This window comes from Haliotis rufescens, unplaced genomic scaffold (assembly GCF_023055435.1).
Source record: "Haliotis rufescens isolate VD_foot unplaced genomic scaffold, xgHalRufe1.0.p SCAF_14, whole genome shotgun sequence".
NCBI classification, from domain to species: domain Eukaryota; kingdom Metazoa; phylum Mollusca; class Gastropoda; order Lepetellida; family Haliotidae; genus Haliotis; species Haliotis rufescens.
Genome location: NW_025963824.1, coordinates 11,488,812 through 11,506,633, shown reverse-complemented (window position 1 = coordinate 11,506,633; position 17,822 = coordinate 11,488,812). Strand labels below are relative to the sequence as shown.

The 17,822-nt window shown below is 40.5% G+C and overlaps 1 protein-coding gene across 1 annotated transcript; it reads right to left on the bottom strand.

The window, feature by feature from the left end:
* Positions 1–7,804: 7,804 nt before the first annotated feature.
* Positions 7,805–14,212, bottom strand: LOC124124100 (ependymin-related protein 2-like). Its single transcript, XM_046487218.2, has 6 exons — positions 14,027–14,212; positions 13,090–13,200; positions 12,059–12,143; positions 10,683–10,862; positions 9,640–9,734; positions 7,805–8,635 (listed from the first exon to the last, which is right to left on the bottom strand). Exons 1-6 carry the CDS (start codon positions 14,177–14,179, stop codon positions 8,567–8,569), a joined length of 693 nt encoding a protein of 230 aa, XP_046343174.2. The 5' UTR covers positions 14,180–14,212; the 3' UTR covers positions 7,805–8,566.
* Positions 14,213–17,822: the final 3,610 nt, after the last annotated feature.

Genomic DNA, 17,822 nt, shown 5'->3' with positions numbered 1-17,822 from the left:
CACGCTTGCATCCCAGGTACCAAGTTATCGATGCCTAAAATTTGGTACCTCCCAATTTGTTGACTGATATTGGGAGAGTACCCGGTTTGCTGCCAGGAATACAGCCCTTCTGACAATCTAGTTTATGCAGAAGGCTTCAGTGTTGGGGAGTCTTCACATTCTTCGAAAAGAGCTCGGTAAGTTTTACTAGGCAGCGCTTTCTTGGAGAATTCCCTTTCGCTGTCAGGGATGCGTGTGTAGAGGGGGCACGGGTAGTGAGCTGATGATGAGCCAAACCAGCGTGAGTGTGTCAGAATACCCAAACCCTCTCTTCTGCATGTCTTTATTGTAATCTGTCAAAATACTGACGCTAATAATTGACATTTAATATGCCCTTAATACATCCACTGATGCTTGCTGAGAGCGCTTCATTAAAGAGATAGTGGTAAAGAGGATATTAATGACAGTGGAGCTTTGAAAAATCGGTTTTAGAGCTATGTTAAAAGAATCAATGAAAGGAGATTCTTTGATAGCAATGGAGAACAGTCCACAGTACAGGTGTTGCAAATGTTCAGAAACCAAAGGCCATGTTAGGAGTGGTTGGTTTTCTGATCTCAGGCTTCTTCCTGGTGGGTAGTCACGTGTCAGCTCAGTGATATAGTCAGGACCTGCTCAGTATAGACGCTGTTAGGTGAGCGTAAGGATCTTGTATTTAATTCATGCTGTTACTGGTAACCAGAGTAGGGTTATTGATGTGGTGTATCTTTGACTTTTTGAATAATATTGATGTTCTATTGTAAGCGTACTAATGTAAAACATCAATTAATATGATGAATGTCATTTCTTTGTCTTTCTCACTCTCTGTGTGCAGATAATGTTCATAAACTAAATGGAAATATACTGGCCTTTTCCCTACAGTTTAAACATCTGTCATGTAATTTTAAAAGGAATTGGTCCCGTGATCTCATTGTGTAAATAATATAACATTTCAATCTACATTAAGTTGCCATATCTTCTTCCAATCGATAACATTAGCTTCCGTAACGAGTCCTTGCAGGGGAAATATATGCTAACACTTTTAATCGAGACTGGGAGCACCCTACTTATTTCTTATGTATCGTGGCCCCCAGAAAGCAGCTGCGGTTAGAAGCATTGACGTCTCAGACTGAAAGGATATCCTCTTTCATAAGTGCTGAACATGAAGATGGATACCTGTAGAATCATCCTCTTTTCAACCGTGGTGTTGTGGAGCAGGCAACAAGTTTGTTTTGGCATCAATTTAGGTGATATCGTCCAGGGTATTAAGATATACACTGACAAAAATGTTAAGCTCTTATACAACTTGAACCTGAAAGAATGCATTGTCAGCTGCATGGTGCAAAGGAACTGCACTTATTTTGGCTTTTCCTCACAATTTGGTACAACCGTATGCGGCTTAAACACAGGGTCTGGACCGAAAAGTAATTATCAAGTTAGTCGGACATGTTCCAAGTGGTCAGACTTCATCAAACTGTACCCGAGAGTAAGTACACACTGTTTTTTTGTATGTTTTTGTGCTGTTTTTAGCAATATTCTAGCATTATCACGACGGGGGATACCAGAAATTTACACAAATTGTACCCATGCAGGGCATAAAAACCCGCATCTTTGGCGTGATGAGCGGACGCTTTAATCACTAGGCTACCACACCGTCCCCACATAAGTGGATTTACTGATTTTTTGTTCTTGGTTACGGTGAAATGTCCGGATTAACATATCATGGTTACGGTAAAATATGTGAATTAACAAATCATGGTTATGGTAAAATGTCCAGATTAACTAATAACGGTAACGACAAAATGTCCTGATTAACGAATCATGGTTAAGGTAAGATGCTGGATTAACTAATCGTTTTTACGATAAAATGTCCTGATTAACGAATCATGGTTACGGTAAAATGACCGGATTAATGAATTCTAGCTACAGTAAATTCCCCGGATTAACGAATCATGGTAACGGAAAAAATTCCGGATTAACTAATCATGGTTATGATAAAATGTACGGATTAACGAATTTTGGTTACGGTAAAATGTTCTAATTAACTAATCATGGCTATGGTGAAATGTTCAGATTAACCAATCATGGTTATGGTAAGATGCTGGATTAACTAATCGTGGTTACGGTAATATGACTTGATTAACGAATCATGGTGACGGTAGAATGACCGGATTAATAAATCATGGCTACAGTAAATTGTCCGGATTAACGAATCATGTAACGGTAAAATGTCCAAATTAATGAATCATGGTTACGGTGAAATATCCGGATTAACAAATCATGTTTACAGTAAAATGTCCGGATTAACTAATCATGGTAACGAGAAAATGTCCTCATTAACCAATCATGGTTAAGGTAAGATGCTGGATTAACTAATCATTGTTACGATAAAATGTCCTGATTAACGAATCATGGTTACTGTAAAATGATTGGATTAATGAATCATGGCTACAGTAAATTGTTCGGATAAACTAATCATGGTTACGGTAAGATGTCAAGAAAAACTTATCATGGATACGGTAAAATGTCCGGATAAACAAATCATGGTTACGGTAAAATGTCCTAATTAACTAATCAGGGCTATGGTAAAATGTTCAGATTAACAAATCATGGTTATGGTAAGATGCTGGATTAACTAATCGTGGTTACAATGATATGACCTGATTAACGAATCATGGTTACGAAAAAATGACCGGATATATAAATCATGGCTACAGTAAATTGTCCGGATTAACGGATCATGTAATGGTAAATTATCCGAATTAATGATCTTGGTTACGGTAAAATGTCCGAATTAACTAATCATGGTTGTGTGAAAATGTCCAGATTAACGAATCATGGTTACGGTAAAATGTACAAATTAACGAATCATGGTAACAGTAAAATGTCTGGATTAACTAATCATGGTTACGGCTTTCGCTCGTCACGCCGAAGACCCGGGTTCGATTCCCGACATGGGTACAATGTGTGAAGCCCATTTCTGGTGTCCCCCGCCGTGATATTGCTGGAACATTGCTAAAAACGGCGTAAAACCATACTTGCTCTGCTTGTCCAAAATGTTTTAGGACACATTTGAAGGGATATGGATTTCAAGTCTGTCAACTTGAAATAGAAAAAAGAATGTTACGTGAGCGAGCGAAAACTGCGACACTGCTGCCATAAATGGTCCGTGTAATTCTACATAGTGCATCTTGTCTGCAATTGGGACATGTTTTCTCTGAAACTACTGAAGTTCAATTAAAACTTGTTCCCATTGCACACACTATACATTAAGTTAAATAACATTGACCAAGGGTCGTAAGTCTGCAAAAAGTATCTCTTAGAGGAGCATGCAAACTTCATTCATGTCACTTCGGTTGTTTCTGAGAAAAATTGCACTATTTCACGCAGTTTGCACGCAGTTAAAAAGCACGGAGCAAGGGCCATAAGTGAGTAAAAATTGAATTTACGACACCGATTTTCCAACTCATTTGAGATCAAGACCAGTAACATCAGTGTGTAAAATTTCATTTCTCTGGCTTTAGAATAGGTCTTCAGCAACCCATGCTTACCGTAAAAAGGCGACTATGCTTGTCGTAAAAGGCGACTAACGGGATCGGATGGTCAGACAAACAAACAGACAACTTCGTGGCGGGAGATAATAATCCCCAGGGTTGTAGAGGTATGAGTGACGCACGTCAACATATGTCCATTCATATACGGATACTTGTTTTAAAATAACTGTTTAATATTAATTAATTATTTTAATGGCTGTCTTCGATGAACGGACGTTCAAATATCCCCCAACCCACATCGTGGCAGGAGGTAATAATCCCCACGCGTGTCCAGAGATGAGTGAAGCACGTCAACATATATCCATTTATATACGGATAATATTGAAACAACAGTAGTTTTTCTAATGGCTGTCTTCGGTGAAGCAGATCAGCGAGTGAATGCGTTTATTTGGTGTAACGCAGCTTCGAACAGTTTTTCAGTTAACGCCCGAAGTGATGCTGGTTTCAGACGTTTATCACTTTGGTAAAATCCTCGACCACGGGTATGGTGCTGACAAACCTAGAACAAATCTGGGCGAACCGGGATTCAAACCCACAATTGTAGGTTTCTGGAACGCCAAAGCGTCGCAACTCTGCACAGCGAATTGCGGCGCCTTAGACGACTCGGTCACCCGTTTCCTCTGAAGTACATCAATATGTTGGTGCATTGAAGTATGAGAAAAAGAAATATTACAAAATAATAATCACATTGCGAAAGGAATTTAAGCTCTGACTTATCGTTATGATCCCTACAGTCTGACTTTTTGTCAATATTAGTCGCCATGAAAAATATGGTAATTTAGAGCCTTAATCAAGAAGGCACGAGTGATCCTGATGCAGACCCGTGAAGATTCCGGGGTAGGAGAGGTCTTCAGCAACCCGTACTTGCCATAAAAGGTGCCTATGATTGTCGTAAAAGGCGACTAACGGGATCGGGTGGTCAGGCTCGCTGACTTGGTTGATGCATACCATCAATCCCAATTGCGTGAATCGATGCTCATGATATTAATCACTGGATTGTCTGGCCAGGACTCGATTATTTACAGATTTGCTGAGTGTGGCGTTAAACAACCAACCAGATATTAAGACTATTACCACCTTGGAGACTCCCATCATATAGCTGGAATATTGCTGAGTGCGGCGTTAAACAACAAACTAACCAACTAACCACCTTGGAGAAACCCACGGCTTTTTGCGCGTTTAGTGCTGACAAACCTACCGCCCATTGTTCAAAGATCAGTTTTGTATTCGGACCCATCATCATGGGTTTTCTGTACGCCTCTGGACGCAACTGTGCACATTGAATAGCGGGCTCGAGAAGTCTGGCCTCATGTGCCCCTATGTAATAATGAAAAATAACTCCAATGACATGTGACCGCCTCCGTGGTCTAGCGGTAGAGCGTCCGCCCGGAGAGCGGAAGGTCCGGGGTTCGATCCCCGGCCGCGTCATACCAAAAGACGTTAAAAGACGATACTTGTTGTTACCTTGTCTGGCGCTCGGCATTCAGGGGCTAAAACAAGAACTGGTCGGCTCGGAGTCAGTATACTGTGTCTGAGTTGGGTATTCATGTTAAACTGCGACATGGTATCTCAGTGAGCTAGCACTATAAATCGGCATCAGTCCGGACTAGTACAAGCAGCCACACACACACACACGTACATGAGCATCGCTATATACGTGCAAAAATCTTGGACGCGACGTTAAACCCCATTTCACCTCACCTCCAACGACATGTTTCAGGTTCTGGCTGGGGCCTGTTCGGACCACAGATGCGGTCCGAAGAAGAAGTGTCAGCCCCGAGCACACGCTGGCTACCGCTGCGTCTAGACAGTGGAAGGGTTCCCATTCACATGGACTTACGGCGAATTACGTCTTCGACAAGTTTCGGCAAGTGGCTCTAGTTTATATAGTTGTCATATCGTCTTTTTCTCCTTATATAACATTCAAACGTGCGCGCCACTCTGTGACGACCCGTTATCGACTGCACTGAAGAGACCGTTACCCGATATCGGGCGATAGATTTTTAAGTACTTAAAATACTGTATAATTGTGTGGACTTATGGAAATGAACACTTTACTTCAAAATGTTATTATCGTTTTTATTTTAATACATTTATCGAGGGTATTTTTCCGGGGGCATGGCACACATTATGTCATTACTGATTTTCAGTAATATGTTCATATATACACATGCACAAAAGTTAAGCGCCACCCACCATATTTGTGAGCTGTTACTTTTGGCACTTAATGATGACTATTATAACGAGATGTACGATTGTTATAAGCCGTATATGTAAACCTCATGTGATGCAAAAGTTGTCCAAAAGCAAGTTTATCTTGTGTTCAAAAAGAATATGAGCAGAAAGGAATTTTACCGAAGATCAGAAATTGAAGGATCAGAAAACATTGAAAAACTTCTTTTGTCATGTAACTGTCATGATATCAGCAGACCATATCAGGTGTCACATAGACACCCTATGGCGTACAGAGTCTATTGCAAGACAGAAACGTCAGTAACGTGTGTATGATCCACGGACATTGACCACAGCTTTAACCCTACGCCTCATACTCATTACAAGTCGTTGAATGCTTCCTTGAGGCAAACGGATCCATTCTTCATGAAGGTCGGCTTCAAGTCCAGCGAGATTTTGAACTGGGGGATCACGATGTCTGATTTTCCGGCCAAGAATGTCCCAGAGCTGCTCAATCGGATTAAGATCCTGACTACATCCCGGCCAAGGAAGAGTGGCAATAGCCTCTTGACGCAAATAAGCCAATACTGCCCGAGATCTGTGTGATCTAGCATTGCAGCGGAAGTTTGCAGCCGAAGGAAACACAACCCCATATCATGACAGACCCCCCCATGCTAAGGTCTTTTGGATGTTCCTTGGTGAAAAACATGTGTTACGTTGCCTCCAAACACGTATTCGACCATCAACAGTTCGTAGCAGCATTCGACACTCGTTAGACCAATGGATCCTTCTCTAGTTGGCCAAGCTCCATCGACTACGGGCACGATACCATATCAGACGATTCCACATGTGCCTCTCGTTTTACTGGTCTTCTGGCGTTATAACCAGCCGCGCTCTGAGGCGACGCCTTACGGTCATCGCCGACAGTCTCTGATGGGTAATCCACTGCACCTCTATTGGAAGGGGAATCTCACACAGGAGCAACATGCAACCACGAGTCTGAAACTTGAATTTCACTATTTATAGGGTAGGGGAACTGCAGCAACGCGTAAAGCACGCTTTCCTTGTGGTATCTGGACAAATTTGGGTTCATGAAACTATGGAAGACTAATTCAGTCATACATCATCATATTTCGTATTTCTGATTCCCACACGTGAAATCAATAGACTATGAATATGGTGGCGCTTAACTTTTAAGCATATGTATATATGTCGTCACCACGTTGGCTTTCACGGGGGCACGGGTGGCCCAGTCGTCTTAGGCACCGCGACCCCTTGGGCACGCCAGAAACCTTTGATTGTGGGTTCGAATCCCGGTTCGTTCCGGTTATGTTTCTAGGTTTGTCAGCACCATACCCGTGCTCGTGGGTTTCACCGAAGTGGTAAACGTCTAAGACCTGCATCACTTCGGGCTGGAATACTGTTAAAAGCGGCGTTAAACTCAACTCAATCACTAGGATATTTTTTTCTGCGCGCAAGAATTCTCCAGGCACTTGTATTACTACGCATTATGCTGCGTAGTTAGAGAATGCAGAAAATGGTGTTTTGAGGCGTTTGTTTGTTGTTTAACGCCGCACTCAGAAATATTCCAGCTATATGACGGCGGTCTGTAAAAGAAAATCGAGTGGACCAGACAATCCAGTGATTGACACCATAAGCATCGATCCAAGCAATTGGGATACGATGACCTGCATCAAACAAGTCAGCGAGCCTGACCACCCGATCCCGTTAGTCGCCTCTTACGACAAGCATAGGTTGCTGAAGACCACCCCGGATCGAAAATCACCTCGTAACATCTACGTGGTATTCAGCTGCAAAGTCGTGCAGGATCATTGGTGTCACAGAACCACGACGGCGTGGATCGTTGAGCACATTTATCAATCACTGGATTGTCTGGTCTAGACTCTATTATTTACAGACCGACGTCACACAGTGAGAATGTCGGTGTGTGCGGCGTTATTCAAGAACAAATGATATGGATTGTGTAGGAAAGGCATACTATAGAGCCGTTAGTATTCACATTTGTGGATGCTAAATATGAAACATTAACTCCAACATGAAAGTGTCCATGCAAAACAACAAATTATTTATTTCGGCTTTGATATGTGTCACACGCTACAGCAAGGGGCGAATACAGGCATCATTATCCACACATCACAGTGGCCACAGACACAAATATTCACCTTTTCTTCAGGTGATGGTGCTTTAGGATCTCCGCTGGTGACTTTTTTCAGATAGTTTTTTTTTTTAATCTGACAATGTAAGCTATCTTTCAAATTGAAAGAGAAAGTGGGTCAGTTTATTCTACTCTTATGATAATTGTTTAATAATGTTTCATTCTTTAACCTATTATGGATAATACAGGAAATCAGGGCAATGTCTATGTAAGCGTTCCATGTTCGGAACAGATCAATAATGTACGTAGGCATTTACGGATATAAATTTCTAATATGGCGCGAGATTCCACTCACGACACAATAATGTGTTGGGAATTTTGCACCGCTGCTCGCATTCACTTTCACCGTAAATGGTAATCAATTCAATCCCTTGTTTAATAATAAACACAAACATTTTGAAATTTGACTTTCAGTCTGCGATTTTCAGCTCATCTCATTGACGATAGTTTGAACATATTCCGGTAAAGCATTACCGATACACGATACAGCAGGGAGCATAAAGGCATATTTGTTAGCAGATCTAGACATCTTTAACAGTTGGACATACTGACATATTAGACACTCACTGATGCCACGTTATGATCTACATTGATACCAGGAGGTCACACTGAACATTCATCTCTGTGGCTGCATCCGGAAGCATCCTGGCTACACCTTCACATACATTGCCCACTGCTGGCGAATCTCGTCAAAGGAGGGAACGTCAGTCGCCGTAGACTGTAAAATAACGATATGACTTTTTTACTTTTTGAACTTGAAATGTTTTTTCACTTCAACATTTGTGCGACCTATAACTTAAGAACTACCTCATGGCTCCATTTAGACCCGTGAAGATCCGGGTAGAATAGGTCTTAAGCAACCCATGTTTTTGCCGTAAAAGGTGACTACGCACGTCTTGTAAGAGGCGACTAACGGAATCGGGTGGTCAGGCGCGCTGACTTGGTTGATACATGTCATCAATCCCAATTGCGTGGATCGATGCTCATGATATTAATCACTGGATTTTTGGTCCAGACTCGATTATTTACAGACCGCTGTCATAAAACTGCGATATTGCTGAGCGCGGCGTTAAACAACAAACAAACAAACCTTTCAAATTTAAAGAACAATTTCCATACTAATAGGAGAGGTGCAGTGCCAAGTTTGATTTTGATATGTGCATTTTCTGTCAAATATGTTTTTTCATGTTTTGAAGTTAGAAATATGTTGGGAGTCGTAGTAGAGGGTATTACTCAGCCCTGCTCACTTTTGCCTTTTATTAAATATATATTCCTAAATTAATCCTGAAAACCCTGATTTTTTTGTCTCAGTTAAAAAATATAATGTTAAGAAGCAGTGTCCATAAAATATATTCTAAAATATTCCCAGCCCTTTCTCCTTTTCCGTTCAACTATATTTGCTAAATTATACGAAAAAAGGAACTAATAGAAATTACCAACTCACTCGCATTATTGGTTTTGGGGAACAATGCAGTTTTATAAAGTTGTCTATGTTCTGTTTTTTTGTTATATGGCTGCGGTCTCCAAATAATCGAGTCTGGACCAGCACAATCCAGTGATTGATATTTTGCGCATCGGTCTAAGCAAATGGGATACGATGACATGCATCAACCATGCCAGCGAGCCTGACCACCCGATCCCGTTAGTCGCCTCTTACGGCAAGCATGAATGGGTTGTTGAAGACCTATTCTCTCTCTGAATCGTCACAGGTCTTTTGCCTACCTCTGTACAGCTGGGACAGATACTTGGGAGGTCGAAGATGGAGTCGTCGAAGTCTGTGGTGTAGGTGCCAAAACCAATTGATTGAAGCAAGTTGTCTGAAAAAGGATAAAACATGAATTAGTATCAAACAAATTTCAACTGACAACTTAAATATCTTATTTGATATGTTTTGTTATTGTGAGGTGAAATTGGGTTTCACGTCGTTCAAGAATATTGGACTTCAAACCAACGCACGTGTGTGTGTGTGTGTGCGTGTGCGCGCGCTTGTGTGTGCTTGCTTGTACTAGTCTGGACTAATGCCGATTTATGACACTAGCCAACCAGATGCAAAACCACATTTTTACATAGGTACTGACTAGGAGCCGACCAGTCCTTGGTTTATCAATTTAAGGCCGAGCGCTGGACAAGGTAACCCTTTAACTTTATTTAGTGTGACGCGTTTGGTGGTCGAACCATCGATCCTTCTCTCTCCAGGGGACCGCCTCCGTGGTCTAATGGTAGAGCGTCCGCCCGGAGAGCGGAAGGTCCGGGGTTCGATCCCCAGCCGCGTCATACCAGAAGACGTTAAAAGATGGTACTTGTTGTTACCCTGTCTGGCGCTCGGCATTAAGGGGCTAAAACAAGGACTGGTCGGCTCGGAGTCAGTATACTGTGTCTGAGTGGGGTATTCATGTTAAACTGCGGCATGGTATATCAGTGTGCTAGCACTATAAATCAGCATCAGTCCGGACTAGTACAAGCAGCCACACACACACACATATGCATGCACGTCGCTATATAAGTGCAATAATCTTGGACGCGACGTTAAACCCCATTTCACCTCACCTCACCTCCCTCCAGGGAGACGTTCTATCCACTTGATCACGGACGCCAACAAATTTAGTCAACGATATATTTTCCAAACAAAGATTTGTATGATCGAAAAATATTTTTAGAAACTGTTTCTGAAAGTTATTGCTTTGAAGTATTGTATCTTTGGGACGAAATGAACTAACAATTCACATGAAGTCAAGAAACTCTCACGTGAGCCAAGTGCAACTTACATTCGTTAAGTCCGTATATATCTGTCTGAACAGGAATACATTCTTTCGTGACGAGCACCGCGGTGCCTATCTTGCTGTCGGGATCAGGACCAATGCCGCTGTAATCTTCAGTGTAGACTTCTCCTGACAAGGAGTTATCCCCGAATCCAAGCGTAATGTCAAATGATTTTTTGTATGAATCTGAAAAAAAGCATAACTCAATAACTTGTCGAGAAGTCGTTGACTGACACAAAATAGAGAGGCTTAGAAAGAGCATTACAAGTTGTGAAGAATATGATGATTAATTTTATTTAAAAATTAGTATAATTAATATTATGGAAAACATACATTTATTGCACACACAAAAATATTATGGTAAAATAAATTAATTGCGAATTGAACCCATGAAAACTCGGGTAGAATAGATCTTCAGCAACCCATGATTGTCGCGAGATGCTCATGGTATCAACCCAGGGATTGTCTGGTCCAGACTCGGTTATTTCAGACCGCCTTCATAAAACTGGAATGTTGCTGATTTCTGCGTAAAACACCACCAACAAAAAATATTGCAAATTGATTTGTTAGTTATGGTAATAGCCCACTGTGATACCACGCTGAAGTTTAACCTGGATTTCCCATTAAGACATAGTATAGTGACCAGCTCTTGTCCTTTCTCCTCTGACCCGTGAAGATCCGGAGTAGAATAGATCTTCAGCAACCCATGCTTGTCGTAAAAGGCGACTAACGGGACCGGGTGGTCATGAGAGGCGACTTGGTTGATACATGTCATCGTATCCCAATTGTGTGGATCGATGCTCATGATATTAATCATTAATAATTAATAATTAATAATCATATTAATCACTGGATTGTCTGGTCCAGACTCGATTATTTACAGACCGCCGTCATATAGCTGGAATATTGCTGAGTGCGGCGTAAAACAACAAACCAACCAACCTTTCTCCTCTTCATGCCGAGCGACAGACAGGGTAACAGCACGTACCATATCTTGACGTCTTTTGGCATCAACCAAGTCAGCGAGCCTGACCACCCGATCTGACTGGTCGCCTCTTACTACGGCAAGTATGGGTTGCTGAAGACATATTCTACCCCAGATCTTCCCGGCCCGATTATGTTTCTAGGTCTTGAGGTCTATGTCGTAGCTTTCACCATTTGAGGTGGTAAAAGTCTGAGACCTGCATCACTTCGAGCTTTCCTCCCACATTATACTGTCACGTCGTGATATAACTGAAATTATGTTAGAAGTGGCATCACAACCCAACATACTGCCTCACTCGCCTCTGAAGAATGATAATTATGTTAATTCCGGCATATAATCTAATGTGAAGTCTTAATACACATTTACAGTTGAATCATAATATATCTAATATATTTACCTTGAATACAGAACTTGGCATATGGAAGGTTCAACGTTCTGACGGTGCACGTATTCTTCTTGAGGTCGATGGTATATTGCCGACCCTGCAATATGAGAATTTTATATATTCACAAATTCATAAAATATTTATCCTAATACGTTAGTGATTGATAGCGATGTCATGTTAAAATGATACTTATTCATTTATAATACCCCGGTCTTGAACAAAAGATGTTCTTAAGTCTGACATAAACTCCTTTCATGAGGTGATGAAGGAGTAAGCATTTACTCAGAAACGTTGTGTTCCTCAAAATAAAGAAGTTGGCATTCATAAATTCTCTTCCGTATACGTATCACTTGTAAATGCCTTTCAAAGACTTAATATATAATGGGATTTTCATTTTAGTGTCTGTCACCGGATTCGAAAAAAGCTCATCACTTTAAATCTTGCACGTCTGTGTTATATCCCTGCTTGACAACGGACATTGACTTAAAGAGTCGTGTACAATATGTGTCCAGTGTATATGTGTATTCCTAATGGGGAAATATGATTTTTCATATTTGTAAAAAACATATTTTTAAAAAGTCCTACCCCTCCACATTAACTAAAATGTGCCTGATTTAACTTTTTTCTTATGTAGTCTAAACGATTATGTCATACATCAAATCTGAATACGTTCGAACACATTTGATTTGGGTTGTTTGGTTTGTTGTTTTATGCCGCACTTATTTGTGCGCTGCGGAGAGGATATTTTAGAGTGAGTGAGTTTGGTTTAACGCCGCTTTTAATAGTATTCCAGTTAAATCACGGCGTGTCAGCTTAATGTGGGAGGAAAACTCGAAGTGATACAGGTCTCAGACGTTTACCACTTCGGTGAAACCCACGAGCACATGTATGGTGCTGACAAACATAGAAACATAATCGGGGCGAACCGGGATTCGAACCCACAAGCACAGCGAATTGCGGCGCCTAAGACGACTAGGCCACCAGTAGCCTCAGGATGTTTTAGAACCTCAGAATAAACAATAGCTGAATATGATATACATTACCTTTTTGTAATCGGCGATAATTTTGACCTCCCTTTGTGTTCCTTCGAGGCTAAAGTTACTGATGCTGGCCAATCTCTGACTGGCGGCATCAACGTATTCTTCAGAGCGCCCCTGAAACCAGGAAATCAGACATCTTGTCCACATCATATCAACATCGACAAGATATTAATATCAACTCCGACGGGATTCAGGGTTCCCCAACAACCTATGCTTGTTTGTTTGTTTCTGTCTTTCTTTAACGCCGCACTCAGCAATATTCCAGCTATATGAAGGCGGTCTGTAAATAATCGAGTCTGGACCAGACAATCCAGTGATTAATATCATGAGCATCGATCCACGCAATTGGGATAAACTGACATGCATCAACCAAGTCAACGAGCCTGACCATCCGATCCAGTTAGTCGCCTCTTACGACAAGCATAGTCTCCTTTTACGGCAAGCATGTGTTGCTGAAGACCTATAAACCCCGAAGAGGCGATTATTTACAGACCGCGGTCATATAGCTGGAATATTGCTGTGTCGTGATAAACAACGTACAAACAATAATTTATGAGAGAGAGAGAGAGAGAGAGAGAGAGAGAGAGATGGAATATTGCTGTGAGTCAGGATAAACAACGAAGAAACTAATATATGGAGAGACAGAGAGATGGAAGATTGCTGTGTCGCGATAAACAACAAACAAACAATAATATATGGAGAGAGAGAGAGATGGAAGATTGCTGTGTCACAATAAACAACGAACAGACAATAATTATGGAGAGAGAGATGGAAGATTGTTGTGTCACGATAAACAATAATATATAGAGAGAGAGAAAGAGAGAGAGAGAGAGAGATGGAAGATTGTTATGACACGATAAACAATAATATATATATATAGAGAGAGAGAGAGAGAGAGAGAAAGAGAGAGAGAGAGAGAGCAGAACCAGACTGTACCTACCACGTCGATGAAGGGAACATTCACGCCTTCTACTTTGAGCAAAGCAAGACCTGCGGAGTGTTTGCTGGCCGCCCACCTGTCTGGGGCACAACATACATTCCCCCCTGACAGACCAGAGGGCAACACGGACAACAAGGCTAAGTACAACAACATGATTCCCAGGAATGGTCAGACGTGTGGAGGAAGCGGAATCCTGTTCCTTATAAGCAATAGCATTTACTAGGGGTCATCTCAAAAGTTGGTCCACATTTGTGTTTGTATCTTGGAATGTTTTTAGATTTTAAATCTTCTTGAGTATATCTTAATGGATCAACCGCATTCTTTTAGGCATGTGTTATTTATTTTGCACAATAAACCTTATTTATATTTGATAAAGTTAAAAACACAAAATCCAGCTGAGCTCATCCCCCATGTTGAACAAATTAGACATAAAGTTGTGATATTAGTTTGGTTTTATTAAATAAAATAGCGCTATCAATAATTGCTTTTAATAACAATTTAATGAAACTATTACAATTCATTGACCTTTTACAAGAAAACGAATTTAATCCCGGTAACCATGTTCCGGTTGGGTTATGATTCATACAATCTATAGAAATGGAGAAAAGTAATATTCACAGACTATAAAATTATATATTATTTATAATAATCATATATCATTTAATGCCAAGGACTATTTTCAAATTAATATGTTTTATATTTCTAAAAGCCGTACACGTGTTCATAACGCTTAATCAGCTATGACAACCATGGATGAGATGTATCTCTGTTGCTCTTAAGTCCCAAAGCAGTAATGCATCAATCACATCAATAAACTCACCAGTAATGTGATGCTTTTGAAACCTCTTTCCCTTTGTAATGCATTATTAATTTCAACAAATAGTTTCCTTTTTACTCATGTGATTTATTGTAGTATTTTTGGAAACGAACCACGTGACACAAGTATGAGTGAGTGAGTGAGTGAGTATGGCTTTACGCCGCTTTTAGCAATATTCCACCAATATCACGGCGGGGGACATCAGAAACGGGCTTCACACATTGTACCCATGTCGGGAATCGAACCCGAGTCTTCGGCGTGACGAGCGACCGCTTTAACCACTAGGCTACCCGACCGCCCCTTGCCGTAAAAGGCGACTATGCTTGTCGTAAGAGGCGACTAACGGGATCGGGTGGTCAGGCTTGCTGAATTTTGTTTGGCTGAAGTCCCATCCCCTCCAAATTAAGTAAAATGTGCCTGATTTATTTTTTGCTTATGCAGCTTAAACGATTTTATCATACATCAAATCTGAACACGTTCGAACACATTTGAGTTGGTTTGTTGTTTAACGCCGCACTCAGCAATATTCCAGCTATATGACGGCGGTCTGTAAATAATCGAGTCTGGACCAGACAATGCAGTGATTGATATCATGAACATCGATCCACGCAATTGGGATCGATGACATGCATCAACCAGGTCAGCGAGCCTGACCACCCGATCCCGTTAGTCGCTTTTTACGACAAGTGCAGTCGCCTTTTACGGCAAGCATGGGTTGCTGAAGACCTATTCTATACCGGAACTTTCACGGGTCTAAAGCTGAGAGGAACTCACTGTGCTACACCCTCCTGTAAGGTGTAAGAACATGTGAGGTCCGAGGGATTTTACATTAGTGTATGAGTGGTTTGGATCTCGCATAGACACACTTTATGGGGTGTTAGTTAACATGTGAGGTCCTGCCTTGTCATGAATTCATCATCAGTGTTGATCATCTATTCAAACTGATTTGGACCCAGATCGGAAACCAATTTACTCTGTCGGAACATCCAAGACTTAAGAATATCAGTCAGCAGAGATCAGTGATCATTTGACTTAATTGTAGAGTGATGTGGAACACTTTAGTGTGTATTGACATAAGAGCTCCATTGCCTATGGACCGATTTTCTGTTGTAAAATTGAAAGCTGGAACGAACTCACAGTGCTACACACATGGCTGTGTAAGAACATGTGAGGTCCGAGCGATTTTACATTAGTTTATGAGTGGTTTGGATCTCGCATAGACACACTTTATGGTGTGTTAGTTAACATGTGAGGTCCTGTCTTGACATGAATTCATCATCTCAAATTGATTTAGATCTAAATCGGAAACCAATTTACTATGTTAGAACATGCAAGACTTAAGAATATCAGCCAGCAGAGATCAGTGATCATTTGAGTTAATTGCAGAGTGATGTGTCTGTTTTAATACCTCACTGAGAGGACATAAGAGGTCCATTGCCCTTGGACCAATTTTCTGTGGAGTAGTTTTATTCTCCGTACAGAGTAACTATACTCCCGAAACAGAGTAACTTAACCCCAAGACGTATATGATAAGCATGGGACAAAACGTCGCCAATTAAATAGCTGATTTGCTAGAATCTTCAGGGCTGCATTATAAAACTTCACAGAAATATTATCACCACACTTAGAATAATGTAATGAAACATATGTATGTTTCATTTCCATTCCTCAACCTGTTAATGAGCATTTAATTTAATGTAATACATTTATACATTTAATACATAAGTTTTAAGACACCAGTTTTAGAGCTTCTGTACGAAATATTTAATTGTTGAATATATGAAGTGTTCTAATTGTTGCATGGTTACATTCCGCGCATAACTTTAGTTCGAAGGCAGCTTATTTCCTGTTCAGTGTTACTAGAATGCTAAAGCATTAAGCAATTTAAACACATTAATTAGTCACCGAAATATTAATAATGATAACCTCCATCCATATGCATCTCTACACTCCTGCCAAAGAGTAAATTGACTCTAAACAGAGAAAAACGCATTTTCCTCGCAGACTTAATTGACTTTAATTAGAGTAAATTGACTCTCTTAAGAGTAAAACTATACCCTTGTCCTAGAGTAAATCAACACCCTTTAAACAGTTACTCTACTCTTTGTAAAATTATTGTTACTCTCCAACTGAAAGCTGAGGAGTTACAATCGACATCGGTGTTCTACTCTCCGATAGGATTTAAATTAGTCCCTAATTAAAAATAAGAAAGTAAAAATCGCATAGGTGTTCTACTCCTTAAAGGAGTTGAATTTACTCCCTTTCGGTTCTCAGTGTATTGTTTCCATAAAAAAACCCACTAAAATCAACTACTGTAGGTCTAGTTGAATCTAACTAACATACAAATGTTCTACTTTTTCCAACTGATTAAGATTCATGTTTACAGTATAAATTCCTTGTGTTTTTCTAGGTTCAGAAAATGCTGAAATGTCAGAATGCAGTGAAACTTACATTTCAGCGTAGAACCTGCTTCCAAATGAAAACAATCATTCTTTTCATCTCCGTTATCAAATATGTTCAAATTAATGTAACATTATCCTCACCCAAATTAACGATTCCAACATGCACTTATTTACTCTCACTAATGTACCGCATAAAGTAATAATTTCAGTGACCTTCCAGAGAAATGACAATCAGACTACTCGACGTCCTAACGTTCTGCCTTTAAATAGAAGTCTTTTTATCTCATTCGACAGTTGCTCTAAACAATACATACATATGAAAGAAAGGAAACACTTAATAATAATATGCGTATTTAAATCACATCATTTCCATGCCATGAACCTTGTTTAAATGCTACACATACTATTTCCCCGGTAAACAGATCACTATGTTCTCTTGTTTTCCTAATACTCAGCTCCCTGGGGAGTATGGTACCCCGGGTTATCGTTTAGGTGCAAGAAGCCTCGCTAATAGAGACATTTTCGCACCCAGTTGGCATCACAAGTTTCTCCAAAAATTGTGTTTCATTGTGGGACA